General features: G+C 57.0%; 7 protein-coding genes across 7 annotated transcripts; 3 read left to right on the top strand and 4 right to left on the bottom strand.

The window, feature by feature from the left end:
• Positions 1 to 630: 630 nt before the first annotated feature.
• On the bottom strand, positions 631 to 5,270 carry CH63R_02454 (Sister chromatid cohesion and dna repair protein; the record flags this gene model as incomplete). The annotated part of the gene is made up of 3 exons (XM_018297429.1): positions 631 to 1,338; positions 1,391 to 4,870; positions 4,926 to 5,270. 3 exons carry the CDS (start codon positions 5,268 to 5,270, stop codon positions 631 to 633), a joined length of 4,533 nt encoding a protein of 1,510 aa, XP_018162245.1.
• Positions 5,271 to 7,898: 2,628 nt separating this feature from the next.
• On the top strand, positions 7,899 to 10,193 carry CH63R_02453 (uncharacterized protein; the record flags this gene model as incomplete). The annotated part of the gene is made up of 3 exons (XM_018297428.1): positions 7,899 to 7,902; positions 7,972 to 8,575; positions 8,648 to 10,193. 3 exons carry the CDS (start codon positions 7,899 to 7,901, stop codon positions 10,191 to 10,193), a joined length of 2,154 nt encoding a protein of 717 aa, XP_018162244.1.
• Positions 10,194 to 10,966: 773 nt separating this feature from the next.
• CH63R_02452 (D-xylulose kinase) lies at positions 10,967 to 12,815 on the bottom strand (the record flags this gene model as incomplete). The annotated part of the gene is given in 3 exon segments (XM_018297427.1): positions 10,967 to 12,175; positions 12,256 to 12,755; positions 12,761 to 12,815. Coding segments are annotated over 3 exon segments (1,764 nt in total).
• A 915-nt stretch (positions 12,816 to 13,730) lies between these two features.
• Positions 13,731 to 15,413, bottom strand: CH63R_02451 (Cation efflux family protein; the record flags this gene model as incomplete). The annotated part of the gene is made up of 2 exons (XM_018297426.1): positions 13,731 to 14,392; positions 14,444 to 15,413. 2 exons carry the CDS (start codon positions 15,411 to 15,413, stop codon positions 13,731 to 13,733), a joined length of 1,632 nt encoding a protein of 543 aa, XP_018162242.1.
• A 1,892-nt stretch (positions 15,414 to 17,305) lies between these two features.
• Positions 17,306 to 18,505, top strand: CH63R_02450 (Sir2 family protein; the record flags this gene model as incomplete). The annotated part of the gene is made up of 1 exon (XM_018297425.1): positions 17,306 to 18,505. The coding sequence occupies one exon, from the start codon at positions 17,306 to 17,308 to the stop codon at positions 18,503 to 18,505; it is 1,200 nt and encodes a 399-aa protein (XP_018162241.1).
• A 41-nt stretch (positions 18,506 to 18,546) lies between these two features.
• CH63R_02449 (uncharacterized protein) lies at positions 18,547 to 19,242 on the bottom strand (the record flags this gene model as incomplete). The annotated part of the gene is made up of 2 exons (XM_018297424.1): positions 18,547 to 18,728; positions 18,786 to 19,242. 2 exons carry the CDS (start codon positions 19,240 to 19,242, stop codon positions 18,547 to 18,549), a joined length of 639 nt encoding a protein of 212 aa, XP_018162240.1.
• Positions 19,243 to 19,640: 398 nt separating this feature from the next.
• CH63R_02448 (Peptidase family C50) lies at positions 19,641 to 26,079 on the top strand (the record flags this gene model as incomplete). Its single annotated transcript, XM_018297423.1, has 2 exons — positions 19,641 to 22,807; positions 22,860 to 26,079. 2 exons carry the CDS (start codon positions 19,641 to 19,643, stop codon positions 26,077 to 26,079), a joined length of 6,387 nt encoding a protein of 2,128 aa, XP_018162239.1.
• Between the last annotated feature and the right edge of the window lie 1,827 nt (positions 26,080 to 27,906).

Here is a 27,906-nt window from a genome sequence, read left to right as displayed (position 1 = left end):
GCATCGTGATTCTGAGACCCGTCACTACTTGCCCCCCACTCCTCCTCCTCCCTTGTCAGGAATGACTTATGGGCGAACGATGTGAAACCAGGTGAAGAACCGTCGATTCGTCGCGTCGTGACCCAAAAAGGCTCGGAGCGTGGTTGGTGGGGGTGCTTGAACTATCCACAAGAAGAGGCCTATGAACGCCCCCGAACAAACCGCAAACACTTCACTCGTGAGATGCAGGTTTTCGGACCAAAGACGACGCGAGCACGATGGAAATCTGGTGGGGGGGTATATTGACCAAGTAAAAAAAAAAACCACGTGCGAAGGGAGGGCAAATGTACATATAGTGTTTCGCAAAAAAAGGGAAGACTTAAGTCAGAGGGGGCGGAAACGATAAATTTCAGTTGCCGCCGCAAGCACCCTCAATAGCACCCCCCCATCCACCCCCACGATTGCATACCTAGCTAGGTGAGGATATCCGTCCCCTATAAAGCCGACGGGGAAGAAAAAAAAGGCAAAGAATCCGCAGAAAACAAGTACCTACCTAGCTCAACCTGAAGCAAGCTCGTGAACGCAAAGTGAAAATCGGCTTTTTGTTTTTGTACACCACCACCACCACCACCCAACCACCCCACTGATTCATCACTCGCTTTCGTCAATGTCCATTGACTCCTTGGCGGCCCTTCCTCGCGTGGTCCGCGCCGACGACCTCGTCGCAGCTCTTGGGGCTGGCTTCTCCCTGGCCGCGGGTCGCGCCGGCAGCTTCGTCTTGGCCGCCGCCGCCGCTGACCTGCCCTTGCGTCCGTTCGATTTGGGCGGTGGTGTGGCCTCCTCGGCCTCCTCCTCCTCCACCTCCTCGCCTGCTTCTTCCTCTTCCTTCTCCGACTCGGGCTCTGCGTCCGGTTCAGCTATCGCCTCGTCTTCAACGTCGGACAGAGGAGATTCATCACCGCTGTCGTTGGCTTTGGCAGCGGACTTCTTGGAACCCTTCTCGCCATTCTCTTCATCGGGAGCATCTGAAAGGACGGAGGAGCCGTCCTCGTCGTCAGACTCGTCTTCGGGCTCGCCGTCGACGTATTCCCACTTGCTGACACCATCCCACATTTCGCGGTCGTCGTCCGAAGAGTCGCGTTCGGTGTACTGAGAAACCCTGGTGGCTCTGCCGCTGCGTCTCCGGTTCTCTGGCGGAATATCGGACTCGGGACGCCTCGTCTTGACCTTGGCGGGTTTCTTGACCTTCTGCTTCTTCACTTTCGGTTCCTTGGGTGCCTTGGGCTCCTTGACTCTGGGCGCCTGCCTTGCCTTTTTGGCTGGCTGGTGGTCGCCCCTTTCATCCACGGATTTTCTCTTCTGCGGCGACGTTAGTCTCAACCTTGAACATGCGATGGGAATGTGAACCAACCTTCTTTCGATCGATGGACTTGAAAAGGCCATCCAGCTTCCCGTCAATCTCCGATGGCAGGTACTGCTTCTCGGCAATCTCTTGAGCGACCTGGTGCGAAGGCAGAGCAGTGTAGAGACCGATCGGCAGGCCAACCTTGCCCGGGTACGCCTGGAAGCTCCAGTTCTTCCTTTCCTGCCATTTCCTGATGACGGCCTGTGCCAGGTCGCTGACGATGTACAGATTCTCACTCGCCTCCGGGTCGATTGCATCGCGAGTCTGCTTGACCCTTTCGGCGTACTTGTAGATGAGTCCCAGGTTGTCCTCGGTTGCCACGTTTGTGAGGTAGTACAGGATGTAACGGCCGTGATCCGCCAGGTCGCTCGCATAAGCCGACAATTCGTCGCTGCTGGCATCGTCGACATTCTCCGGCTTGGTGAAGTCGGGATGGTGGGCCAGCAGGGAGATGAGTCGACCCATGATGGCCTCCATGGGATGCTGTTCGCTCGTCTGCAGTGCGCGGACTCGAGAGCGGATCCAAGTCTCGACACGCTGCTTCAGGTCGGCGCTTGGCTCGAAAGCCGTCAGGAACACAATGGTGTAAAACCGCGCTCGAAGCTTTCCCTGGACAAGATATTTCTGGAGCTTCTCGATGAAACCCCGGCGAACACTGAGATGAGGGTCCTGCGCGGTGAAGGCAAGACGGTTGAAGTCGGCGGGGGTCAGGAAGTCATCAAAGTGCTTGACGGTACACAGCTTCAACAGCAGCTGGGCGGCCAGAAGGCGAAGGCGCGACTTGTGATGGTTCGGAGTGTCCTTCGTCTTGCAAAGCTCTCCCCTCTTGGCGACCAGCGTCTTGAGCAGCTTGAAGACCGGGACGGCCTTCTCCTTGGCTTCCTCGACATCTTCCATGCTGCGCAGTCGATTGACGAGAATGTGCATCGACAGACACTTGGCCTGCAGCTCCTCGTCCACATCGGCATCCTCCACCCAGTCGGGGTCCTTGTCTGTGGCGTCGGTCCGGACCTTGAGAAGGATTTGCTGTACCGTCATGTCGAGGATGTCATCATCCGAGTCCAGCGTGATCTTGGGTGCCTGCAACTCAAGCTGTGCGACAGACTGCAGCCTGTTCAGGAAGTGTGACGAGCCGTATTTCCAGTCTTCCATGACCTTCTCCAGCAAGCTAGTCGCGTTGACGAGACCCTTGTCGTCGGCCTTTGCCAGCAGAATCTTGATGGCATACTTGGCAGACTTGACGGGCCGGCCGTACAGAGCGTAGTTCACGAGAGCCTGCGAAAACTTGCGGTCTTGGGGGATCTCCTCTGGGTATTTTTTAGAGTACGACGCGCAAGCCTTCAAAGTGTCGACGACCGTCGAATCGTTCTCGTTAGTCTCTGTAGGGGCCTGTTCGATCAGGCCCTTGCACAGTTCACCCACGTGGGTCTTGAACAGCTCGGGGTTGCGCTGAGAAATCTCGTTCAGAATCTCGTGAGAGACGGAGCCCAGGCCATCCTTGTCATTCCTGGAGTAGTCCAGGATCGTTGCCAGATGGCTGCGGTTGAACAATAAACAGGCCGAGCGGTAGAGGAGCGGCAGGAGAGTGTCCAAGCTCGTCGCGACCTGGCTTGCATTAATGCGCTTCACCAGCTCCTTGATGGCTTGGCGCACTGTCTTGTAGTCGCTCCCGGCGCTGACTGAGAACCTGACAAGTTGGTAGGCGCGCCTGTCGTTCAGGTTGGCAAACTTCTGGAGGTCCGTCTTGACCTTGAACGGGTCCGGGAAGAACTGGGTGATGTACTGCACTGTCCTTTCCAGATTGGCTGTCTTCCTTGGCCGGTTGTCGTCCATCACACCGCCGTTGTAGCTCTCGCATTGGTTGATGAAAGCCTCAAGTACCTGCGCAAACTGAGGTTGGCGACCCTGCATGGCGAAGAAAGCCCTCTTGGCCGCGGCGTCCAGCGATTGAGTGAGGAGCAGAATCCTCTCTGCCCGAATTCGGTCTTGGTCCGCCACGCTCGCAGTCTGAGAGCTCTGGCTGGCCGCGGCTCTGGTGTTCTTGGGCGCTTTGATGGGAGGGTAGGACAGTGGCACCAGGCACTCAAAGAGTACGCGATCCAGAAGGATGTTGAGCTCGGAGTCATTGGCGTAAAACGCGTTGAAGATGCGTGATGGGATCCCGGCCAAGGCCACGACGACGCTCTCCTGCCCAGCAGCCAACTCTCCGGACCCGACAGCCCACAGCTTCGCGAGCAGAGTCATGGCATCGACTCGAACAGCGGTGCGCTTGTCACGGCAACGGTCAGCAAGGCTGCTCAGCACCGAGCCGTCCTTGTCGACGCCACCAGGTGCGGCGAGCTTTGTGACAAAGTCGCGGAAGCTGAACAGCTCCATCACCTTGACAGCGGCCAGACGGACCTTTTCGTCACCGTCGTTGAGCTTCTCTCCGAGGTGCTTCACGAGCTCGGACTGTTCCTCGCGGTTGAGGCCAATGCCACCTGCCGAGGTTGCCAAAATGTATCCAACAGCGGTGGTCCAGGCGGCGCGAATGGTTGCCGTTTTATCGTTCCTTCTTCCCAGGAAGTGATTGTACGCAGACGAGTGCGTCTGCGCAAACGACTGAGGCGACAAGGGCGTTGTGAGAACGTTATCGGATATCTGGCTGGGAGCCTCATCGGCCAAGCGCAGCGGGGGGTACTGGGCAGGGTCCAAGACGGGCGGAGGCGGCGGGCCAGCAGCGCCGATTCCAGAGATCATATCTCCGAGCGTCTCGGTGGCCAGCTGTCGAAGATCTACGTTATCGGCCGAAAGCTCTGCCTCGACCTGAGGAATGACATTTTGCAGCACCGACGGCGCGGCGCGCCACAGCTCCCTGATGAGGTAGTGGGCCTTCTTGAGCTCCTTCAGTTCTGCGTCCGTGGGGCCCCTGGGCGCATCCTCGTCTTCCTCCTCGTCATGACGATTCCCAACAGTCTTTGCCGCGAACCGGGAGGCATCGAGAATAACATCGCTGAAGTACTGGCTTACGTAGTGCACCATCTTTTCCGTGCATACGTTGCAGATCTCCTTGGCCATGATGTATGCAGCCGGCTCGTCCTTGGGTAGCAACGTCGACTGGCTGCCATTTTGCTCGCCGCGCTCGGTGCGGCTGTGGAACCCTCCTGGGGGTGCTGCCCTCAGAAATTGGGCCATTATCACCTCAATGACCTTGGGGTTCATTCCCGACGCCTCATCAACCAAGGCGATCAGCATTTCCGTCATGGTGTTGCGGACTTCTTTTGAGACGCCCTCCTCGGGGCTCGAGTTGGAGCCACCAGAGACGCCATCGAAAAAGACCGAGAACAGCTTGAGCAGCATGTCATCGGCGCCATCGACGTCATTAATCAGAAGAATACTCTTGACGTCGGTGAGCGCCGTTAGCACGTACTTGTGCTGGCTGTGGTAGGGATGGGCTTGGTCGTTCAGGGAAGGAAAGATGTGCGTGACCACGAGATTGAAGAACATCTGATGGATTCATTAGCTGGGAGACAACGTGCATACTGTGATATCCGTCGCCTACCTTGGTCTGGTCGGCGGTGAACGGCGCGTCAGGCGCACACAGGCGCAGGATGTCTGCTATGCATACTGCAGCATAGGCCCTCACGCCCTTGTCCTTGTGCGCCAGCAGGTTGCGTTGGCCCAGAGCGTAGGCGACATCGTTCAGAGACTCGACGTCGACAGTGTCTTGATCGAGGCCGCCGAGCTCCTCGGACAGAGTCTGCAGGCGGTTGAGCAGTTCGGTGGTGGGGATGGGTTTTCCGGGCTTCCAGGTCAATTCTTCGTCGAATTGAAGGCTGACAAGCTCCTCTCCTTGTTCCTCCTCGACTTCTTCCTGGGGTTCAGCGCGACCGCGGCGGGGCGCCATCTTGGGGAGAGGTGCGTTGCGGGCGCTCGGGGGTTGACGGGTTGGTGAAGCGGGGAAGGGCTGTATCGATGGGTGTCGTGGATCGACGGGGACGTGTCAGGAAGTCGGCGATAGGCGCGTGGCCAAAGTCATGGATAGAAATGGGCGCGTCGCGAGCACTTGGTAGAGGCGTGCAGCGAGAGTAACGGGCGCGCGGGGTCGCGGGTCCAATTGTGGTGGTGGCGACGTGAAGGGGGATGAAGCTGGCGCTCTCAATGTTGCGACGAAAATGGATGGGAATGGGAATAAGTCGAGTCGTGTTACGCGCCTGCGCCTACAGTTCATCGGGTTTCGCGTGCTTACCTGAGCTAAGCAAGCGGAAAGGACCAAGGTACCTGCTGGAACAGGAGCTTGCAGCTGCACCTTCCCCCCTTGTCGCGGCTGTGTGGGTGGTCCGGGCGCGAACACATGTGGGGCTGTGGCTGCGCTGCCTCGGGTGGCTGGCCACGGAGGTCGCCGTGCCATGTTCAACGACCTGTCTCCGCTTCAGTTCGATGCTCTCTCTATCTTTGCTGCATCTCAATACCCATCTACCTTTCTGCCTTACATTGCATGAATTTTGCGCCATTTTTCTGATATAATGTAGGAATTGCTTTTTGCTAAATTGGATCTGTCTTCAGCTTCCTGGATCTACCACCGTCTCTGGCAGAATCCCTGCCGTCGTCCCAGAACTACATTCGTTGAAATGTAAACATCGACGAGCGAGACCTGGGGTTGGCGAATACATTGATTAAATCATGAAAACTCCGTTGCTGGATGCCTGGAGAGCCTCCAAGTATCTTAGGAGAGTTTCTGGATATATTTCCTAATTGAACTGTCGCCTCGGATTGCAACTTACATCAGATGATCAAACACCAGCCATCCGGTCGGGGAAGCATTCCGAAACATAGGGCAGGTCGTCAATATAGGGTGATCTTCGTCTTGTCCTCTTTAAGGTTTCATATGTCCAGCTATCAAAGTCTGCCCCAATGTCGAAATCGTCCATGCCTTACGACAGGAGATCGAGTGGGATGTTGCAGTAAGAGTTCTTGTCGCACTTTCCTATATTTGCTCCAGGACTGGATACATCTGTACTGCATTTATCGTTTTCTACGCAAGCATTTCCAAACGCAATCATAGAGTATATCTCGTCAGGCTTTATGCAATCAAGATTCAAGGGTGCTTGTCCCTTAGTCCAAGACTTAATCTCGTAAGGTCAGGTGTTCCTAGTAAAGGAGACTCCAGGCAATAGAGTCATGTTCTTGTTGATGCCCCGAGTTACACGGGCATTGATACGAAAGAAGTTTATGTCAAACTCCAGCGCAACAGTAAACCATTGCCGACTTCAAGACATGTCAACATACCTGAGGAACGAAGAAACCCCTACTTTTCAATCGCCTCGCCTCTCTTGCTATGTGAAGGGAACATATCAGTCCTGTTATGTAGGGAGTTTGTTGTGTTGCTAGGCTGGCTATCGGGCAATACGCTCTTGACCACGCATCAACCTCAACAGGCCATAGCATGAACATTTCATGTGTATTCACACCCTATCTGATGGGGTAATATAATAGTTTCTTTGCTACGCCAATTCCTTGCTTGGACGCCTGCCTCCCCTTTCTCTTTTCTCCTCCAACCCAACTCAACCCAACTTTCTCCTCCTCTCTTTTTCCACCCACCGTCAACACCACTGCTTCAAATCACACCGCAACTTTCGTTTGCCCACCAGTAGATCCAAGGTATGTCTATGTCTAGCCTTTGCAATGAGAACCTTCTCTTCTTTTTCCTTCTCCTCCTCTTCTCTTACTTTAAGTCATTGTCGTTGACAAAAAGGAAAAACAGCACGCTTTGCCGCTTCAGTCCCATCACCAACACTCTTTCGCCATCCTGTCTTTCAAGGTAAGTGACGACTGTCACCCAGCAATATTGGGTGAGATTTATCCAATATACGGGATCGCTGGGTCGGATTGTCTCTACTTGATCTACAAGTCTTGATACCATCCTTTACTCTTCCCCGGATCAAGCGGTTTTTGACTGTTCCAGCCTCTTGGTGTCAAGGAGCACCCTTCCCTACACATCTATACTAATTCCAAACAGACAATCTGTTGTGGGCAATTCCCCTCCCCTCTTGCACCTTCCTCCTGTGCCGGATTCTAGAAACCTAGACGCGCAGTCTTGTTTACCTCTGCCTTTGTTAACGCGCCTTTTCCTACCCTTATCCTCGCGTACCTTCTCTCACTGAGCACTTTCCCTCACTGAGCAGCTCACTCTCTCGCCCACCCTTCTCACTCAACCCCCTTTTCACACCTTCTCTCACACTCACTTTCTCTTTTCCTTCCTCTCTCACCACCACCAACTGACCGCAAATTTCCTTTGCAGACAGCAACACTCACTTCCACATCGACTTTCATTCAACAAACTCAGTAAGTGTCATCTCATTCAGCGCCTTCATTGAAGTCCCCTTTTTGTATCTTCAAATCTCACTCTTTACCTTGACACCTTTGTGTTTGATTACTCTTGCGCGATTGAGAGAAAAACCTAGTGAGCTGACCAAAATCTCAGACCGACCTAAACTAGCCCCTTGTTCGACAAGCTTCAAGTTCCAACGTCATCATGAGTAAGTCTTCTGGACATCCGCTGCTGATAATCATCAAAGAAGGGGAGAAAGTTCTAATGAAAACCACAGACAAGAACTTCCCCCGCAGCCACTGCGGCTACTATCGCGAGGATGACGACGTGAGCGTCCATGAGGGCGCTATCGAGCGCAATAAGGACTGGAGCACCTATCGCAAGACTGATGCCTTCATCCTCTTCTGTGCTGCGGGCGTTCTCTTCACTATCCTTGGAGGTGGTATCGCCATCGCCGCTCACTGTAAGCCCTTGCCCACCTCTCGTGTCTCTTATACCCCTGCTTCGCATCCGACTGACCCTGTGGTAGTCGCTTCTGGAGGCTCTGCCACCGGCAGTGCTGGCCAGGCCTCTGATGCCCACATCGTCGCGCGCTTCCCTGTCATGCAGCTTAACGCTGCCAACCCTACCGGCATTCACTTCACTGCCAACCACACTCATTCCATCATCTCTTTCACTGGCACTTCGATTCTCTGCGCTGATGATTCTGAGCCGACTGAGACTGAGACTGCCACCGAGTCCAAGAACCAGACCGCCACTGATGGCATTACCACCATCGAGATGACTCGCACCCAGACCGTTCACAAGACTGCTGAGGGAACCACCGTCTCGTCTGCTAAGCCTATCAACGCGACCCTGTCTGGCTCATCTGCTCACTCTGAGTATGTCTTCTTCTCCCCCCCCCTTTTTTAAAAAAAAATCCTCATGTTTCCTATTTGCTCACACTCTCCCAGGTTTGTTACTGTCGTCACTCAGTTCCTCACCACTTCGGTGACCGAGACTGCTTTCCTGACCGCTACTGCCATTGCTACTGCCACTGAGAGCATTGTCTCCGAGTCCAAGGCCACCATGTCTTCGGGCAAGGCCTCATCCAGCGCGTCTACCAGCGAGGCCACCTCCCAGGTCGAGACCTCTTCCGCTGACGTCGCCTCAGTCGTCCTCACCAAGACTCTCACCCGGACCCGCATGGCCACGTCCACTATTCAGGAGGTCGTTTCTACTGTCACCCACACCCCGACCACCGTCATTCATTCCACTGTGACCGTCACCCAGCAGCCCCTGGTCACTTCGTCCCAGGAGGCTCAGTGCTCGCACGATGCTCAGGATCACACCGTCTACATCACCGTCACCAAGTCTGACAACTCCAGCTCCAAGGCTGTCAAGACGTCCAAGCCGACCTCGTCTGCAGTCGCTACCCCCAAGGTCACCGATGCCACCGTCATTGTCACCTACACGGTCACCATCGACAGCCTGACGCCCATCTCCAAGATCTCCAAGGTCAGTTCTTCCTCCATCGTCGCCAAGCACTCGACCAAGGAGGTCTCCTCGAGCTCCAAGACGACCCGCATCGTGACTCAGGTGGCTACTCAGACCGTCTACGTCACCGTGGCTGATGGAACCACCATCGCCTTCAGCACCGCCGTGTCTTCTGCACTTGGCCATGTCGGCACCCCTGTCCTTACCTCCATCCCCTCCACCGAGTCTGCTCAGGCCTCGACCGCCACGGACGTTGTCGTCATCACCACGACCGTCACCGACCAGGTGTTCCAGACCGTCAGCGCTTCTTCCACGTCCCCCGTCGACGTCGAGACCCGCGTTGAGACCGACACCCAGACGTCCCTCGTCACCGTCACCGCCCTCCCCAGCACCACCCCCGAGTCGTCACTATCTTCCAAGTCCATCTTCACCACGGTCGTCCTCACCGGCCGCGCCACCAAGACCGTGACCGTGGGAGGAGGCATGGCCACCGTGACGGTTACCCCCAAGAAGCCTACCGCGTCTTCCTCCGTCGTTGGACACAACTCCACCATGCTGAGCACAAAGGTCATCATCACGCAGGTTGTCCGCACCAAGACCGTCACCGTCAGCGGCCACGTCGAGACGTCCCTGGTTACGGTCCTCAAGAACCTGACCTCCACCATCACCTTGACCCGCGTCCACAACGCCACCGTGACGAGCATCGTGACGGACACTGCCCGCCTGCCCCGGATGAACACTACCATCCACATCACCGGCACGCCCATGATGCACCCGCGTCCCACCTTCCCCCCCTACGCGCTCACCAACGGCACCGCCATGCGCCCGAGCACGACCTACTTCCACCCGTCTGGTAACCTCAGCGTCTCGCACCCGCTGCCCACCAGCTCCGCGGCTGTCACCTCCAACGCGGAGAAGCGCGCCGAGCCCGTCATCTTTGGCATCGACGCCGCCACCGGCGGTTGCAAGAGCTGCACCACCTGCCTGGTCATCTTCGTCCTGGGCCTGCTGGTTCTGTTCTAGTCGACCCTACTACTTCGACTTGTCTCTGCTTTTCCCACTTTCATCATATGAGATAGCTCAGGCTCGATGGGTTTCACGGTTTATTTGGAGGAGACCAGACTTTCCCCCCTTTTCCATCCTTGCCTTGGTCAGCAGGGTGATTGGCGGTTCGGTCCAGTCGATTTTGATTTCCAGGGACTCTGTCGATGCTCTTTGCCACGCTCTTTGGTCGAATGTTCAAAAGCAGAACTTCACACGGTTAGCGGAAAATGGTTTCACGAGGAAACCCTTTCATTTCATGCGTTCTGATACTTGGTCATTCGGCACGGGGATGAAACCGCAGAGGGCTCTCTCTCTCTCTTCTTCTATTCTCCCCTCTCTCGACATTTGGAACAACGACTGGAGAGAAAAAAAAAGGCCTCTTCTTCTTCATCTTCTGGGTTTCGGTATATGGATCTGGGGAAAGACTGATGGCCGGCCCTTTCTGGGTAGTTTTCCTTTTTGAAGGTTGAGGATCCGAGGTTTGGAAGTGGGGGAGGGGAAAACCTAACTGCATGGACCAGTTGCCAAATAAATACCAGGACACGCATTATTCATGCTTGATGGTTCTCGTGATAATTTTAAATGTGATGGTGCTTGCTTTTGTGACGACTCTGATGCGATATGGCTGGCTAGAGCTAGAATCGGAATGGCCTCACTAATCCATGTCTATCGCCCCTCGATATGCACCAAGACCAAGCAGCTTCCATAGACACCATCTGGCATCGTTCCCTTCCAGCCTTGCGTTCCCCCACTCAGTTGTGGGCAACCTTCAAGATTGTCTTCTCCATCTCCTCAAACGCCCCGACAATGGGCTGATACCTCTGGAACACGCCGTCCTTGAAGCCGTCGTCGACCTTCTGGATCGCCCCCTCCTCCTTCCACCGCTTCCCGATAAGCTCGTCGAAGCTCTCGCCCTCGGCCCGCTCGAGCGCCCACACGGCCTTGTACGCGCCGCCCAGCGCGCACGCGTTGCCGCCCACGTCGAGCTTGTACACCCCGTCGACGCCGCCCAGCACGTCGCCCATGACCCGCGCGATCGCCGGGTTGAGCGACCCGCCGCCCACAAGGTAGATCCGGCGCGGCTGCGCGGGCAGCCCGTCGCGGGGGCTGTGCACGAGGTTCTGGCTGCGCAGGCGCATCGAGAGGGCCTGTGACTCGACAATGACGCGCGCGTCCGTCTTCGCGTCCCACGCCGCCGCCGCCTCGGCGAGGTCGCTACCGTCCTGGTTCGCCGTGTACCGCCAGGTGCCGGCCTTGATGTTGGGCACGATCTCGGGTAGGTCAAAGTAGAGGCCCAGCTTCGCCTTGTCGGACTCGGAGCGCACGTCGAGCGGCGGGGTGTTGAGGACGGCCTTGTTGAAGTTGGCCCACGGGTCGCCGCCGGCATCGGGCTTGGGGAGGGCGTCGCGGACGCGCTCGCGCGCGAGGCCGCCGTTCTTGTAGCACAGCATGAACATGTACTGCCCCGGGGTGCAGGGGTGGTTGAAGAAGTGGTAGGCGGCATCGGGCTTGTAGACGGGGGTGACCATGAGGAAGGTCGACGAGGTGCCGAGCGAGACGATGGCGTCCATGGGACGCAATGGCAGCGCGAGGATCGTGGCCGGGTTGTCGCCGGTGAAGGGTGCAATCTGGCAGTCCTCACTGAAGCCGTAGCGCTCGACAAAGTACCGGGAGATGGGGCCCATGGAGCCGCCGCCATCGTGGCGCGGCTCGCCCAGCTTGGCCCGTAGGTCGGCCACCTTGGACTTGTCGCCGGCGGTGAGCTCGAGGAGGGGCTCGCTCCAGGTACCGGCGGGAATGTCCCAGAGGTTCATGCCGCAGACGTCGCTGATGTCGATGGGGGCGACGGAGCCGAGGAGCACGGAGCCGAGGAAGGACGAGACGAGGGAGATGCGGGAGGTGGCGGCGTACATCTCGGGGAGCTTCTGGCGGAGGCGCATGATCTGCGTGCCGGTGAAGCGCTGTGGTCGTCGGCGTCGTGTCTTTAGCAAGCGGCGCACATGGGCTCCTGGGAGACTCGGGCGTTGCATGGAGAACATACGTGATGGGCGGCGCTGCCGGTGACCTCGGCCAGGCGCTGGGCCGTCTCAAAGTTGGCGTCGAATTCGTCGCACTGCGCCTGCGTGCTGTGGTCCTGCCAGTTGGGAGCGTAGGGGTGCGAGAAGGCCTGCTTGAGCTGGTCGACAAGCGGCTTGTCCGCCCGCAGTCCGCCCAGCAGCGTCTCGGCATCCTTGGCCCAGTAGGTGCTGCCGTGCTGCTGGCACGAGCCGCTGATGCCTCTGATGCGGTCCAGCGGCGTCTTGGCTTTGAGGCGGTCAAGGACGAGGTCGATGGCCTCTAGGAACATGGCGACGGGGGCGTAGACTTCGCCCTCGGCCTCGTTGGTCAAGACGCCCTTGTGCAGGCCATACTGCTTGCCGAAATCGGCGTCGAAGTCGACCTTGGCCTCGGAGACGACGGTCAGGTCGGACTGCACAACAATGGCTGGGGATGCGTCAGATTGGAGAGCGTAGATGACGAGGCGGGCGGTGGTGTTGTCGACTGACCTTTGAGCTGTTGGGTCGACAGGTCGAACCCGAGATACAAGGGACCAGAACTCATGATGAGAGAGAGAGACAGAGCACGCAAGCTTGGGGGTATTATAGCGTAGTATATCTGTCTATCTTTCAATGGTGCTGGAACAAGAAAAGAAATCAAAAAGGTAGATCGGCATGTAGGTGGAGGGAGAGAAAAATGACACAAGACAACCAACCGGTTTATTTGGCCAAAAGTTGACTGCTGCCCGCTGCTGCTGCTGCTGCTGCTGCCGCCACTACTTCTACATCACCTTGACGTGGGGCATTGCATGGAGGGGCAAGTTCGGACAGGTGCATGCATGGTGTCAGTATCAGCCTTGTGGCGATTCAGGCTAAATACGGGCGGGCCAATCGTAGATTTCAGAGCCCAATGTGACGGATATGCGCGCCAATTATATCGGGACAGCTTGGCAGAAGCCAAGCCAGCCTTGTCCCTGGACTCGGGAGTCGGGGATAGCTCTTCCCGCGTTCTATGCGCGGCTAGACGATTTGATGTGTGGCCCTGCATGCGATTCCCATGTCAAGAGTTATGGGATTGGACAGGGTATATAGGCAGCCAGTTCAACGAGACCACATTCTTTGCACGGCCAAATCAATAATGGAGACAAAAGCAGATATGTGATTCTGTAGACGAGAGAACAAGAAAAGTTCTCGAGATGACAGGCCTGTCGTTGGCCTGTCTTTTGCAAACCCCTCCAAAAACGCCGCCCTGATGCAAATGAATGCCGGGAGAAGGCTACCCACAGATGCTTTCTATACATGGCAATTCCTCCATGGACTTCAGAGATAAATTTTCGATAAAGAAAAAGTGAAGAAAAAAAAGAAAGGACGAAGAAAAAGGAAACACAGACAGAGGCATGTCCGCGCTTCCAGAAATGGTTAGGAAACCAAGGGTATCTCATCGTGAACGGCAAGCTCTTCCTCCGAATGTACAATGGGCTTATTTGTGCTTGTGGCCGTTGCCGTTGCCATTGGTGTGGCTGTGGTCTTCGGCCTCCTCGCTGGCCTCCCGGTTGGCTTCTCCCGGAATGAACTCGTCAAACGCAGGCGCCATCTCGGCTTCCTTCGGAACGAAGCGCACCTTGATCCTCCGAACACCCCGGACCTTGGCGCCCACCAGAGTGCGGACCTGGTCTTCCACGTCGCGGACGGCCTCAACCGACCAAACTCCGGGCACGGCCAGATCAATATCAACCAGGTAGTTCTGGCCCGACTTGACGCCCGAAATATTGCGTACATCGACTTCATGACCCTCGGTGACATCCGAGAGGCTTCTCAGGGCGTACTTGCGGACATCATCCTTGACCTCGTCGTCAATAGCACGGTCGGCCAGTTCATAAACGGCCGAGAGGGTGTTTTCAGCCCCGGCCTTGATGACGAGAAGGGAAATCAAGAGGCCGCCGACAGGGTCCAACCAAGTTGCATCCTTGAAAAAGTTTGCGCCCAGGATGGCGAGCAATGTGACGATACCGGTCCAGCTGTCGACACGGTGGTGGACGGCGTTGGAGGCAAGGACGGAGGATTTTCGTTCGCGGGCGACTTTCATGGCTGTTGTTTCCTTTGTCAGCTTTGCCTTGACCCTTTGCGTCTGTCTACTCGGGCCTGAAAGGCTGATGGGGAGAGAGGAGACGAGGGGGAGGGAACGGCGCTTACTAGCTTGGTACAGCCATTCTTTGACTGCGACGGTACCCAGTGCCAACCAGGCAGCATGCAAACTGGGACCAACATGGCCGTGGCCATGGCTGTGACCGTGGTGGGCGTGTGCAATGGCCTCTGCAGCCGCAGCGGGATCAAGGAAGAGGTGGGCGTGAAGGGTGATCAAGCTGCTCCAGCACATGAACAGGCCGCCGCCGAGGAGCATGCTGGAGACGCCCAGCGAACCCAGACTCTCGATCTTGCCGAAGCCAGTGGGAAAGGCTTCGGTCGGGGGCTTCAGGCTCCAGGAAACTGTGGCCAGCGTCAGGATGTCCGAGGCCAGGTCGGTCAGACTGTGCCAGGCATCGGCAATCATGGCCTGGGAGCCGAAAGCGTAACCGCCAGCGCCCTTGGCGAAGGCCATGCCCAGGTTGGAGTAGAGGCCGATGCGGGTGATGCGCACGCCGGCATCGTTCTTGTTGGCCGAGGTGAGGTAGACGTTGTCGTGGCCATGGTGGTGGTGGTGGTGGTGCGAGTGGCCGCCATGACTCCGGCGAGACTGGACCGAGTTGGCCGTCGTTGTGGCAGTGGTGGTGGAGGACATGATGACGGCGGCTGGTATTGAGGGGGACGTGTTCTTCGCGGCCGTCAAGGTGTGTGTGAGATGGGGGAGTGAGGAAGAAGTGGTAGAGCGCAGGCGGAGAGAGTGGCGGGCGGCACGGGGGGTTAAGTAGGGGCCACAGGGAGACGCGGCCGGGCTGGATGTCTGATGGACACGGAGGGAGACGCGGCGCAGGTGTGGTGGTGGTTGAGGTGGCCTAAAGGGGGAGGATGCAAAATGGAGGCAACGGAGGAGGGTGTGCGTTCCCGTACCGGATTGTCCAGGTGCCGCTGCCGCTGCCGCTGCGGCTGATCGTGCAGACGTCACACAGCTCACAGCGGAAAGGCGGCGGAGCATTCCCGTAGGACGCTTGGACGGGGGAGACATGCCCAGGAGTCCTCGGCTCTTACCTCTTTGGTTTTGCCTGTCCTCTCCGTACTACTTGGGTATTTCCGTGTACAGCAGGAGCAGAGAGGTAGGGTATTGGAGATTGACCGGACAGGCGTTGCGTGGATGGAAGGGGGGCGGGTGGGTGGAGGGGGAACGAATAATGGGCTGGCTAATTGCGAGCAGGCAGGCCGGGGGGGTGGGGACGCGTGCCGTCCGTGAGGGGATGTAGGTAGGTAGGTAAGGGTAGGTAGGGTAGACAGGCGCGAGAGGGAAAGAGAGATAGAGAGAGAGAGCGAGAGAAAGAGCAAATAGTCTCAGTCTAGACGCGCTGATGAGGGGTGTGTGTGGAAGGCGGAAAGGGTGGACGTGGGCGGATGGAAGGGAGGGAAGGTTCAGTCAGGTACGGTAGCGGGTGATTGGAAAGGTACGCGCTCTTGCAAAAAATGACGGCAGTCGTCCCAATCGTCCCAATCGTCAACAACTACTTACGGATACCTCACTCCCTCAACTAGGTAGGTAGGTACGTATTGTGATCTAATCGGCTTCGGTTGGCTTGTTGTGCTCCCGGCTCCGTATCTTATCCCGAGCACCGAAGCTAATAGGTGGCCCTGCCATGGAGAAACTTGTTGCGTGTGTGTGTCTTGTAGTGCAACTTCAGCCAACTTGTGCTGTTGCTTGTTGCTGTGCTATGCCACCCCCACAAGGCGAATTGAATTGGATTGGACTGGGTTGATAAATGGAACCTCTATGCCAAGAGCAAGCATGCAGATCCCTGGAAATGGGGGTTTTTGGTTTTTTTTTTTGGTCTTTTCTTTGCCGACTCATGGGTCCAAAGTCGAGAGCACGAATTGAGCTCCACCCTGCCGCCTCGACTCGAGTCAACCGAATAGAGTGCCGCCAGTTGAACTTATTCCGGAACAAGCCTCGAGTTTCTTTCTTATTTGCCCTGCAGTGTCAATGGGTTGCTGCGCAGAAACGCAGCATTACACAGTATGTATGCCTGACGTGAGCAACGATATGCGTCAGCCCACTCATACAGTAAGGTACCTAGGTATACCTACTTGTCCCCTGGACCACCCGGAAACGCTGCAGTCTGACTCTTCTAATACGGTTCAGGTGATGGGGCTGACTTCTAACTTTTCCACCGTTCAACATCTGGACACATTTCTCCACGTGTCCTGTTGTTCATCCATCTGTGCTTCCGAAAGGTCGGGCCAAACCTGCGACCACGACTAGTAGAATCCGAAAAAAGACCAGCGGAACGCCGCCCTCCACGACGTTAAAAGGTTGCTCTGCATTTCAGGCCCTGTAGTAGGGGGGTCGCTGTCGAATGAACAAGCCATCTTTCTACCCAATTCGTTAGGTTGCAGCAGCAGCAGCAGCAGCAGCGTCACACGTCTGATGTGGCTGAAGTTTGCACTGCACTCCTGCGGCTCGCTAGAAACCATCCCTGGCCTTACATAATCACGCAAGCCACATGGGGCTTGGTCATCTTGTGGAGTTAGAGCGGGTCCGCGGCCGATGCTGCCGAGTGCTGGTCCCCGAATCATGACGAATTGACCACTAACTGACTGGTGTGAGATCGTCGCCCCTTCAACTCGCATGCAAGATGAGCCTGTCGCAACAGTTCCATTTACACGCGCCTACCTACAAATCTCTTCCCGCCCCTGGCACGCTTCAATCTCTATTCTTAAAATCCGCGCTGGGGGTTGCATGTCCACGTAACGAGCTGTTTCCGGCAGTATCTCCTGGGCCCCCTCTATCCGCTCAGCCTCCACAGAGCCCACGTATATCTGCCGCTTCACCCTTTGCCGCCTTGCCCTGTCTTTTGACACCTCCGGAACCACCTCCCACATCCCGATAGCCTTACGCAACGCAACATCGCCCCAATGCGTAAACCCCTTATGCGCATTCCTTACACGGAACTCCTGGCCCCTCCCACAGTCCGGCCTACCAATGCAAACACCATCCCCGGTGCTGTCACGGCCCTTCAGAATTTCTTCACGGCTCCGCCCCCTAGAGGCCTGCCGAGGTCGACCGTCGTGCTGACTGGGGCCGGCCTCTCGGTATCCAGCGGGCTCGCCGACTACCGAGGCGTCAATGGCACATACCGTGTGAACAAGACGTACCGCCCCATCTACTACCACGAGTTTATCGCAAATCACGAAGCCCGGAAAAGGTATTGGGCACGTAGTTTCCTGGGCTGGACGTCGCTTCACAAGGCGTCACCCAATCGCGGCCACTATGCGATCCGAGACCTGGGGCAACTGGGGTTGATCAGGAGCGTCGTCACGCAAAACGTCGACTCGTTTCACTCAAAAGCTCATCCTGACATTCCTACCCTGGAGTTACATGGCTATCTGAGATCCACCGTCTGCGTCACCTGCAGGAATGAGTATCCCAGAGACGTCTTCCAGGACGAGCTTGCGAGGCTCAATCCCGCCTGGGCCGCCTTCCTCGTCGAGGCTTTGGCTTCCGGGGCTCTCGACACCGAGGATCCCGCCGAGCGCAAGCACAAGGGCATCCGGACTAACCCGGACGGAGACGTGGACCTGCCGGGCGCGCCGTACACCACTTTTAGATACCCGGCCTGCCCGCATTGCCTCGCGAAGCCGCCTTCCACGCCTGAAGGTGCCCGCCATGTTGTCGAGGTGGACGTCGACGGTGCGTGGAAACCCACCAGCTCCGGGGGGATCCTGAAGCCCGCCGTCGTCATGTTCGGCGAGAGTATTCCCGGCCAAGTCAAGACCGCTGCCGAGGAAGCTATTGATGGTGCTGGAAAGCTCCTCATCCTGGGCACTTCGCTCGCCACTTACTCGGCGTGGCGATTAGCCAAGAAGGCGCTGGACCGCGGAATGCCAATCGCCATCGTTAATACAGGGGGCGTACGAGGCGAGGATCAGATATCCGCCTTGTCGGATCCCGACCCAACAGGCACTCTGAGAGTCCGGACGGAAGTGTCCACTGATGCCGTGCTCCCGGCGCTCGTCGAGCGGCTCCGGGAGCTGCCGAACGGGGCGTCGGGCTTGGACGGAACCTTGAGTACTTCCGCAGTAAAGCAAGGCGTGTTCAAGGACATGCTGTCATAATCCATCAAATATACCAATCCAAAGCGTTTCCATTTTGCAACCTAGAAAAAGCTCGACATGCCCCGTGCCGGCGTCTTGACAGCCTCTGGCGCCGCCGCCGCCGCCGCCGCCGGTTGCCGCTCCGTGATCGATTCGGCCTTGCTCTTCCCTGCGACTTCCGCCTGCCGTGCCTTTTCCTGCTTCTTCTGCCGGGATAAGTCCTCGCGCTCGATTTCCTTCAACACTATAGGTAGCTTATTAGTACGTCGTCAAACCTGGCGCTCTCGTCATGGCAACATACTCTCCTCCCACTCCAGCTCCTTCTGAGGGTCGCCGGTGCCCAATGCCTTTTCCACGTCAACCGCCTCGCCCCTCTGCAGCTTCTCGACCACCTCCCTCAACACGCTGATGCGCACGTCTGCTTGGCGCGAGAAGGCCTCAAACGCCTGCTTCGTCGACAGCATGTTGATGGACATGGAGCCGATCAGCAGGAAGATGACGATGTAGAAGGTCGCCGGGTTCCACTCCTTCTTCCTCTTCGGCTTAACGCGCTTGATCATGGGATCATCGCGAAGCTTCTCCTCGGGCCGAAACGGCTTCGGAATAAGGGACTTCCAGAAGTCCAGCTGCGCAACAGTGGGCAGGGAGCTCGAGTGTCGCGCGTGGAGGTAGAGGGGGCGATAGGTGGCTTGCGCAGATGTCGCAACCCGCAAGCACGGCGATGCCGCGAAAAGTCGCTGTGTAGCAATTCGTGACATGGTGCAAGGTTCAGGATATACACAAGAGTAATGGTCGTGATTCTACGGCGCGTCTTCTTGCGATCTGTCGGCTGATCTCGAGGAGCACAAAAAAAGCTGAGGTGCTCACGGGCGGTTCCTCTCACAATCCAGACATACATGGTCCGTGCGTCAATAGTCCTTCCTTGCACGGACCGAGCCGGGATTACAGTTGCCCTGGGCAACGCCCCCCCCGGTCCATTGTTTAGCGAGACCTGACAACTGCCAACTGCGGCCGTGGCGGTTACAGTTAGCATGAAGTCACATCAAATCGCTTCTCGAACAACAGCATTGCCCCAATTTTTGGCCATCTGCTCGTTGCACTCCCTGAGATGAAGGCTTCATGACGACAGATATATGACCTCAACACACACGACCTCATGACTTCCTTACAAAGCAAAGTAGACGCCGTCAAGGCGGCGGCAGCATCGACCGCGACATGCGTACCAACAACATCGGTGCTCCTCAAAGAACTTCTCACGACGGAGGCAGATGCCCCCTCGGCTGCGCAAAAGACGGCAGCACGAATCACCAAGACAACATCGGCGACGCGAGGCAAAGCGATCGGGACGATTCGAGCAGGCGCGACAGCGAGTAAAAAGGAGGAGCTGCCGCCCAAGGAAAAGGCGGCTCTGGCGGCGCACATCATCAATGTCGCTCTCAAGTCGCTTACGGAGGCATCAAAGCCTGCGCCTGTCGCGCAACCCACCACGCCCTGCCGTCGACAGAACTCGGGCGACGACCTACGAAAACCTCCCAGCAAGCGGACCCTCAGACGATCCAATTCGATGCCGATGACCCCGATGCAGCCGCGTTCGCTGAACCGAACCTCGACGTCCCCCATCACAACACCGAAACCTGCAAAGACGACAACAACTGCAACGGCGCCCTCCATCACGTGTCTCGCCACGGTGGAGTGTTTGCGGACTGCATTCGCCTGCCTGAGATCGCTGCAGACCTCTGGCGCGGTGACGCTCCCCGAACTGCAACTAGAGAGCGGGATGTCGTCTTTCGTTGGCAAGCTTGTTGGACTGGGACTCCAAGAGCACGCCTTGAGAGAGCTCACTGTTCTGAAGCGGAGACTCGACTCGATGTGTACCGCGACAAAGGCCAAAACAAAAGCCAAACCGGTCGCGGCGGATGTCAAGGTCAAGGGGCTTGCGGAACTTTTGGACTTTGGCGACGCGAAGTTCTCCGGACCGACTCTTGGACTTGTCATCACGACCCAAACTCACATCCTGCGTCTCATGTCTGCGACCAAAAAAGCAGCAGTCATTGAAGCGGCATTGCCCTATCTCGTTTCTTCTTGTCCGACATCACCGACAAATCTCCTTTTGGAATCCGCCAAAGAGTCAACGCAAGCCAAGACAAAGGCTGCGCGGCAACTCGATCTCCTCTCACAACTACTGCTGTCCCTCGCTCCTAATCTGTCGCGTAAAGATGATGAGCTGGCCATGGACTCCCGCCTGAGCTGCTCCCCCTCTACAGCCCTCGAATTGCAAACGCTGGGCCTGGAGGCGCGTTTGCTCTGGTGGCCCATGTCCGGTCATGTGGCAGACATCGACAAAGAAATCATCTCGCCACTCTCCAGATGCATCACATCGTTCATTCGCAGAGCCAAGCACGACCACACTGCGGTGTATCGCGAATGTTTGGCCGTTGTTGATCGCATCATTGCTATGGCCAAATCTCAGTGGTTGGAGGCAACCTTGTCATCGAAATCACCGCTCACTGTCATCCACCAGGCTTTGGGAACGGCAGCTCAGGCAGCCCGATTATACAAGGAATCGGCTGAGTGGATTTCCAAGGTCAGGGGGACCCTCGATCCCGCGAGCGACTCAGCAGCGAAGCGTTGTGCAGCGACCGCGCAGCTCGTAGCTGTCTACGCTAAACAAACGCCGATACCCGAGGTGCAACTTTCTGCACTTTTGCAGGAAGTGGTCGATGCACTTCAGGGGTCGCTCAAGGGCGACCTGGCGGAACTGGAGGAACTCATGCTCCATCTGTCTGCTGCCCGTAAGTCCGTGGTTGGCATCTTGGCCAGCAAGACCGTGGATGAGTCGGCAAATATTCACGAGCTATTGAACAATCTCGTCCTTCAATTTCCCCGGTTTGCTCTACGATGGTTGGGGAAAACGCCGACAAGAGACGCTTCTCCCAAAGAACATGTGCGCTTCGAGTCGCGGAGACAGATCTTGCTCACATCGGTTGTCCAGGTTCTGGAGTCGGCCATGATGGTGGCTAAATCACAAATCAACAGCGACAAGATGGTCTGGGGCTCTCTCGACGCTCTTCTCCAGGAGTGCCTCATGTTGCTCGAATCCATGGGCGACATCCACCCCGCCGGCTCTAAACCAGACGCCGCGAGCTCCCACCATGTCAAAATATCGCACCTCTACTTCATGTTCTTCCACTGGTATCGTCGCAACGTCGAAAGCACACCCGGAGACAAGACGCCTCTCCGGGCTCTGAGACGGTCTGTTGATTGCGTAAAGGATAGATCCCCCGAGGAGAAGGAGAAGGCGCAGACAACAGCGAAGCTCGAATACTTTGCGGACCTTTGCGAACGAGCTGGTAGGATCAACGACGCTCGAGACGCGCTCAAGCTCATCTGCACCAACATGGTAGAGGACGGCGTCCTGTCTGCGGTGGCAACCTCGCTGTCCGAGAAGTCACCTGCAGTGGCATGGAGCGGAAGTGATAAGGCGGAGACACTGTCAAGGACCCTGGGAACTATGGTCAAGCTCGACCAATCCTGGAACGACTGGACATTTTTCCTCGCGGACGTCGAGCGAGCAGCAGTCTTGGAACGCATCATACAGCTCATCCTGTCTGATCCATCCAGCGATTCAAAACCCGGCGACATCAAAGAACCGGTGGAGGAGGCTCTCTTGAGAATTTACTCGCCCGACCGTTTTCCAATTCGGCGTCTGCGAACTCTGTCTCAACTGCTGACCATGGCCATTGGCAACCAAGAGGAATTCCAAAACCTCCGCGAACAGACCGAAACGGCTCTGCAACTATGCCGTGACGAGGCTTTTGGGGAGGACGTCGGTCTGGCCTCTTACGTTGCTGACCTGGAGGCCGGTTTGTCGTCTACTCTGGCCCTGGTCGCATCAGAGACCGAGTGTCGGGCGACCGACTTTGAAAAGTCAATCAGCGTTTGGCGCGCTCTTGTCAACGAGTCCCAAACCAAAGATGACCTCCTGTCCAAGATCAGCGACGCAGAGGGCCTTCTCAGGCAACTCAACGCGGTCGCCGAGTATGCGAAGCTCCGGGGCGAGGATGAATTCTTGCTCTTGGTCTTGACATTGTCCGCCGATATCTCTTCCAAGCTATCAGACTCATCGACAGACTTGCTCGTCCAAGCGCACAGCAACCTTGCTGACCAGTACACTCATCTGGGCTACTCGGAGAAGGCCGAGGAAATACTGAATAAGGCGAAGCAGTTCGTTGAGTCCACGAGCAGCAATCCCGATCTTTCCGCAGTCAATCTGCAAATCTCCCTCACAGAGTACCAGCTAGCCAACCAGAACTCTGATGCCGCGTAGGTCACCCAAAATTAGAAGTGAAGAGCAAAACAGCTAATAAGACACAAGTTACAAGATGCTGCTACAAGGCGAGGCCACTTTCGAGAAGGCTTCTTCTGCTATCCGAAAAGCTCCAAGGCTCCAGAGAAAGCTCCTTCTAGCAAGGGCTGCATGCCTGTCTTCCCGCATCAAGTGGGACAAGGGCGAATATCAACACGCACTCTTTCACGCAAAGACCAGCGTCCGCATCTTGTTCCAGGACTGGACCAAGCTCGAAGCGCGCTGGCAGAAGGCACCAAAGACCGAGTCGAAGCAGTCCTCCAGGCAAGGGTCGCCCAATGCCGAGGAAAGCGTCGTCAATGCGGAGCCTGCTACGAGCCTGGTCGAGTTGTCTGACGGCCCTGACAACTGGGCGCTAGCCTGCGGTCTCCTGCGGTCCGTTTTGCATCTGTCCTCGGTGTATGCTCATCTGGGAATGTTCCAGGAGACGGTGTACTACGCAGAAAAGGCACATCAGATCGCCAAATCGACAAATGCTTCGATCCACAGGGCCCAGGCCGCTACTTGGATTGGTTCGGTGTGGATGAAGGCATGCAAACTCGACAAAAGCGTCGGCTACCTGAACGAGGCTAGAGAGCTCATGGCAACAGCGGTCAAGCCCACACGTCAAGCTTTCCAGCTGGCTTGCGAACTCAGCGTTTCGTTCGGAGAGATGAAGGATCACGAGAACGAGAATCTGCTCATTGAGCTTGCCGAGGCCACGCTTGGCACCCTGAACAACAGCAACCGCGGCGCCATCACTGGTGTCAGTGATGAGCAGGTTGTCACCAAGATGGCAAAGCTCACGCTCAAGGCCCCCGAAACCCGGAGAACCAGAGCGACAAAGGCGGCGATCCCAGCAAGAACAAGGACGACGAGAAAGGCGGCAGCTCCGAAGCCCAAAGCTGCTGCGCCATCCAAAGCCGTTGTTGTCGCTTCGAACGACAAGACGTCCGACCTAACGGCCTCCATGTTGATGTACAAGGCACTTGTCCACCTTAGCAAGGGTGACTGGACTACCGCAGCATCACTTCTCGAGGAGGCGAAGCAAATGTCCAGCAGCCTGCGGGAGTCTTTGCGAGTGCAGATTGGCGAGGCGATCTGCCTCATCGAACAAGGCACCAAGCAGATGGAGGGCGACTCGGTCTTCTCCGTAGTGAAGGAATCGACAATTTCCTACCCCTCGATCCACGCCGCGCCCGACAAAACTAACACGGAAAAGGCTGCGCCTGCGGGCCACTCTCCCCGGAAGACCCAGAGCCGCGCTGTCTCGGCGGAGCGAAAGGTGTCAAAAGAAAATGCCACTTTTGTCGAAACGTTGGAGCAGGCGCAGGCTCAGCTGATGGAAGCCCAGGCTGCCGCTGCTATTTCAGGAAACGGACACCTGGTTCATCGCATCTCGGCATTGCTCCAGAGCACGGGCATATTTCTATCGGCAGCTTCCCAACGCATGCCTAAAGGCATGGGAAGCTTTGGATACGCCACCTGTTCCGTCGAGCTAGCACGAAACCTGACGTGGAAGCGAGAACGAAACACCGTGGTGACGGAACAGCTGAATCCCAGCTTTAGCGAGATGGGATGGCCGCTGGCTCTGCCTGTCAAGGACGACAGACGAGCGAGCATCGTCACCCTCGACGACATGACGAGATTCCAGCGTGACTACATCGACATTATCCCCGAGGCGTGGAGCGTCTTGTCGATCTCGCTAAGCGACAACCGCAAAGATCTATGCATCACCAAGCTGCGAGCAGGCCAGACCCCCTTCGTTCTGCGGTTGCCGCTCGAGCGCGTGGCCTCCCGAGACGGCGAGGACGAGCTGTTCGACTTCCAGCACGGATATGGCGAGCTCATGGACATCGTCAAGGCAACCAATGCAAGCTGTCATAATTCCGGCGACTACACGGGCAAGGGAGCCAAGTCGGCCTGGTGGGCGCAACGCGAGAACCTGGACAACAGGTTCAAGGATCTCCTCGACAACGTTGAGCAAGTCTGGCTCGGCGGATTCAAAGGCATTTTCTCCCAACATCGCCCTCGGGTCGACCTCCTCACCAAGTTCCAAAAGGCGTTCTCCAAGATCCTCGACAAGCACCTTCCCTCGCGCAGACAAGTCCGAGGAAAGAAGACCGTCAAGGTCCCCAAGGTGACTCTGGAGACGCGCATCCTCGACCTCTTCGTCGGCCTTGGCGACCCCTCGGCGTCGGACAGCGATTTGGATGAGCCACTGAACGACCTTTTGTACTTTGTCGTGGACATACTGCAATTTCACGGCGAGAGGAACGCCTACGACGAGATCGACTTCGACTCGATGGTGCTGGACACCTTGGATGCCCTTCAGGCATACCATGCCGCGGCCAAGACCTCGGACCCCGAAGAAGGCGCTCATAGCATCCTGATTCTCGACAAGGCTCTGCATGCCTTTCCCTGGGAGTCGCTTCCCTGCATGGAGGGGCTAGCCTACTCTCGCGTTCCCTCGATTTCCTGCCTACGTAGACTGCTCCTCGATCAACGGGCCGCCCGAGGCCAGGGCGAGGAGGCCAAAGATCACCGCCAAACGGTGTCTCCCCTCGGCGGCACGTATATCCTGAATCCCGGCGCGGACCTCAAGAACACTCTGTCCACCTTTGAAAAGCCTCTCAAGACCCTCGGCGAGTCCTGGACGGGCATCGCGTCGCGCAACCCGACTGAGGACGAGTTCGAGGGTGCCCTTAAGACCTCGGACATTCTTCTCTACTTTGGCCACGGTAGCGGAGCGCAGTACATCCGCGGGAAGACCATCAGGCGGCTCGAGAAGTGCAAAGCGGCGGCGCTGCTCATGGGGTGCAGCTCTGCGTCGCTGCAGAACGTCGGCGAGTATGAGTGCCACGGTCCCGTGTGGAACTACATGCTGGCGGGGTGTCCCGCCGTCGTGGGTACCCTGTGGGACGTGACGGACAAGGACATTGACCGTTACGCGGGCCGGATGCTCGAGGAGTGGGGTCTCATGGAGAGGGGCACCTTTGCGGACGACGGCGGGAAGCAGGGCAAGACAGGCAAGACTAAGGAGAAGGGTATGTTTGCGGACAAGAAGGGGAAAGTTGGAAAGAAGACGACGACGACAACCCCCGCGGAAGGTTCGAGAGGAAGCGCGTCGCTCGTGGAAGCCGTTGCCAGGGCTAGGGGCGCCTGTCGATTCAGGTATATCACGGCTGGCGCGGTGTGTGTGTACGGTATCCCTTTGTATGTTGACCAGACCAAGGTCGATGGCGCATGAAAGGGGGTGGAGGGAGGTGTGTACTCGAAAAGGGGGGGGAGCATAGCATCATCCTTGGGAGGAAGGGAAAGAAGGGATGCAAGGTTTTTGTTTTATCTTTCTTTTTTATTGTGTGATTAGGAATGGGGGTTCGGACTGTTAGCATTGCATGGAAACTCGTGGGAGTTGGACGAAGGTTGTGGCTGTCATTATCAAGGTGTAGAAGCATTCATAGGGTGGGTGGGATAGATCGTATCGAAGGCGTACAGACTCTGGGTGATCATACGGTGGCAGGTAGCTCGGTGCTGGCAGGCGTGTATCTGATACCATTGAGCAGAGAGGGCTGTACCAACAGAGCTTTCTCTTCTCCGTTTCTTCCTCCTGCTTCTCTCAGAAGAGATTGTACTCATAATAACCAACCCCCCCCCCCTGCGCGCGTGACACGGGATGAACGGAGACGATCGCTGCCCCGTCATCGTTGAGTGGGCGGGCTTATTCGGCGCGTGTGCGTGTGTTGCTCAAGGTGGTTCCATCTCGAAACGGGCTGTGCCGTCCAAGATGCTTGGTGGTGCTTGGAAACACACACGCGGAGAAAAGCCATGAGGGGTATGGGGGACGACGGAGTGTCGAGCTCTCCCTCTAGTTGTTTCTATTCACGTGTGCGTTGGGACGAGGGAGGACGACACCGAGGGTCTCGGGCATCTCGACACGCGGCCCCTGGAACGGGCTGGAGGGGGGGGGGTTCGTTGAACCGGCATCGCAGTGATGTGGAAACGGAAAGAAACTACGACGGACGTAATGTGGGACGCAAGAATGGGTGAGTCGCAGTCCATCTATCTGCGGCTACTGACCGCAAGTTCTCGAGATAACCGGTCTGCGAGCTGCGCCGCATTCGAGACGGGACGACCGATAGATGGACTGTTGTTGAGCCCTTTTCTTACCTGGAAACCGCCATCTGTCGTGGTGGTCGTCACTGGGCACAGCATCTAACCGGGCCCGTGACGAAAGCGTAAGGGATTCAGCGGGCTTTGGAAAGGCTGGAATGGAGACGGGACGGCCACCCCCAGTCCGTCTCCTCCTTCTACACGCAAGCTCGCGAAGGATGAGAAACTCGGATCCCGGGCGCGGTGTCAACGTCAGCAACTGCAACTGCACCATCGATGCCAACTGTGAGGAGAAGAAGGCCTATCTGATACTGCCATCAGGTCCCGAAAGGAGCGCCTCTATATCGGTGACTCTATTCCTGTCCAGGGGAAACATCGTATCTCCGGAACCGCCTCTTGTGTTGCCCGAATCTGATGCAGTGACGTAGGCAACTCCGAAAGAGAAAGAAAGGGGGGCATCGTATCTGGTCTCGCCGTTGGTTGACCGATAGAGCCTTGAAAAGGCCCCCCCCCCAAGGGAGGAGAATGGTCTCTCTGAACAGCGACATGATCCGAGTCTTCTCCTTGTCCTACGGACGTCGGTCATCCCTTGGACAATCGTTACCACCCCGGCCATGACGGCTTGCGAGATGAAGTCGCAGCCGGGCCGATGTTCAACGGCGATGCGCGGACAGGACCTGGAGCGATGCTGCTGTTGGCAACGTCATGTAAGCTATTTTGTCAGTCCAGGACAAGGGAACGGCGGCCTTGGTGTCAAGAAAGAGGGCGGTATATTGATGTTGGTATGGGCAGGCTGAGCGGCCGTCGTGCCTCACATCCAGCTCCGGATGTTGAGACGAGGCCCCCCTCATAGATACCGCGACTTTGAGGCCCTACATCCCGTGCGTGCCCTGTTGCTGCCTGATAGCGTACGTATGTCCCACGGCGTGCCCGTGATAGTGTGGTAATGAGACTGGGTACATGG

The sequence above is a fragment of the Colletotrichum higginsianum genome, chromosome 2 (assembly GCF_001672515.1).
Source record: "Colletotrichum higginsianum IMI 349063 chromosome 2, whole genome shotgun sequence".
NCBI classification, from domain to species: domain Eukaryota; kingdom Fungi; phylum Ascomycota; class Sordariomycetes; order Glomerellales; family Glomerellaceae; genus Colletotrichum; species Colletotrichum higginsianum.
The sequence above is the reverse complement of the archived record's forward strand: the minus strand, read 5'-3'. Positions and strand labels throughout refer to the sequence as shown.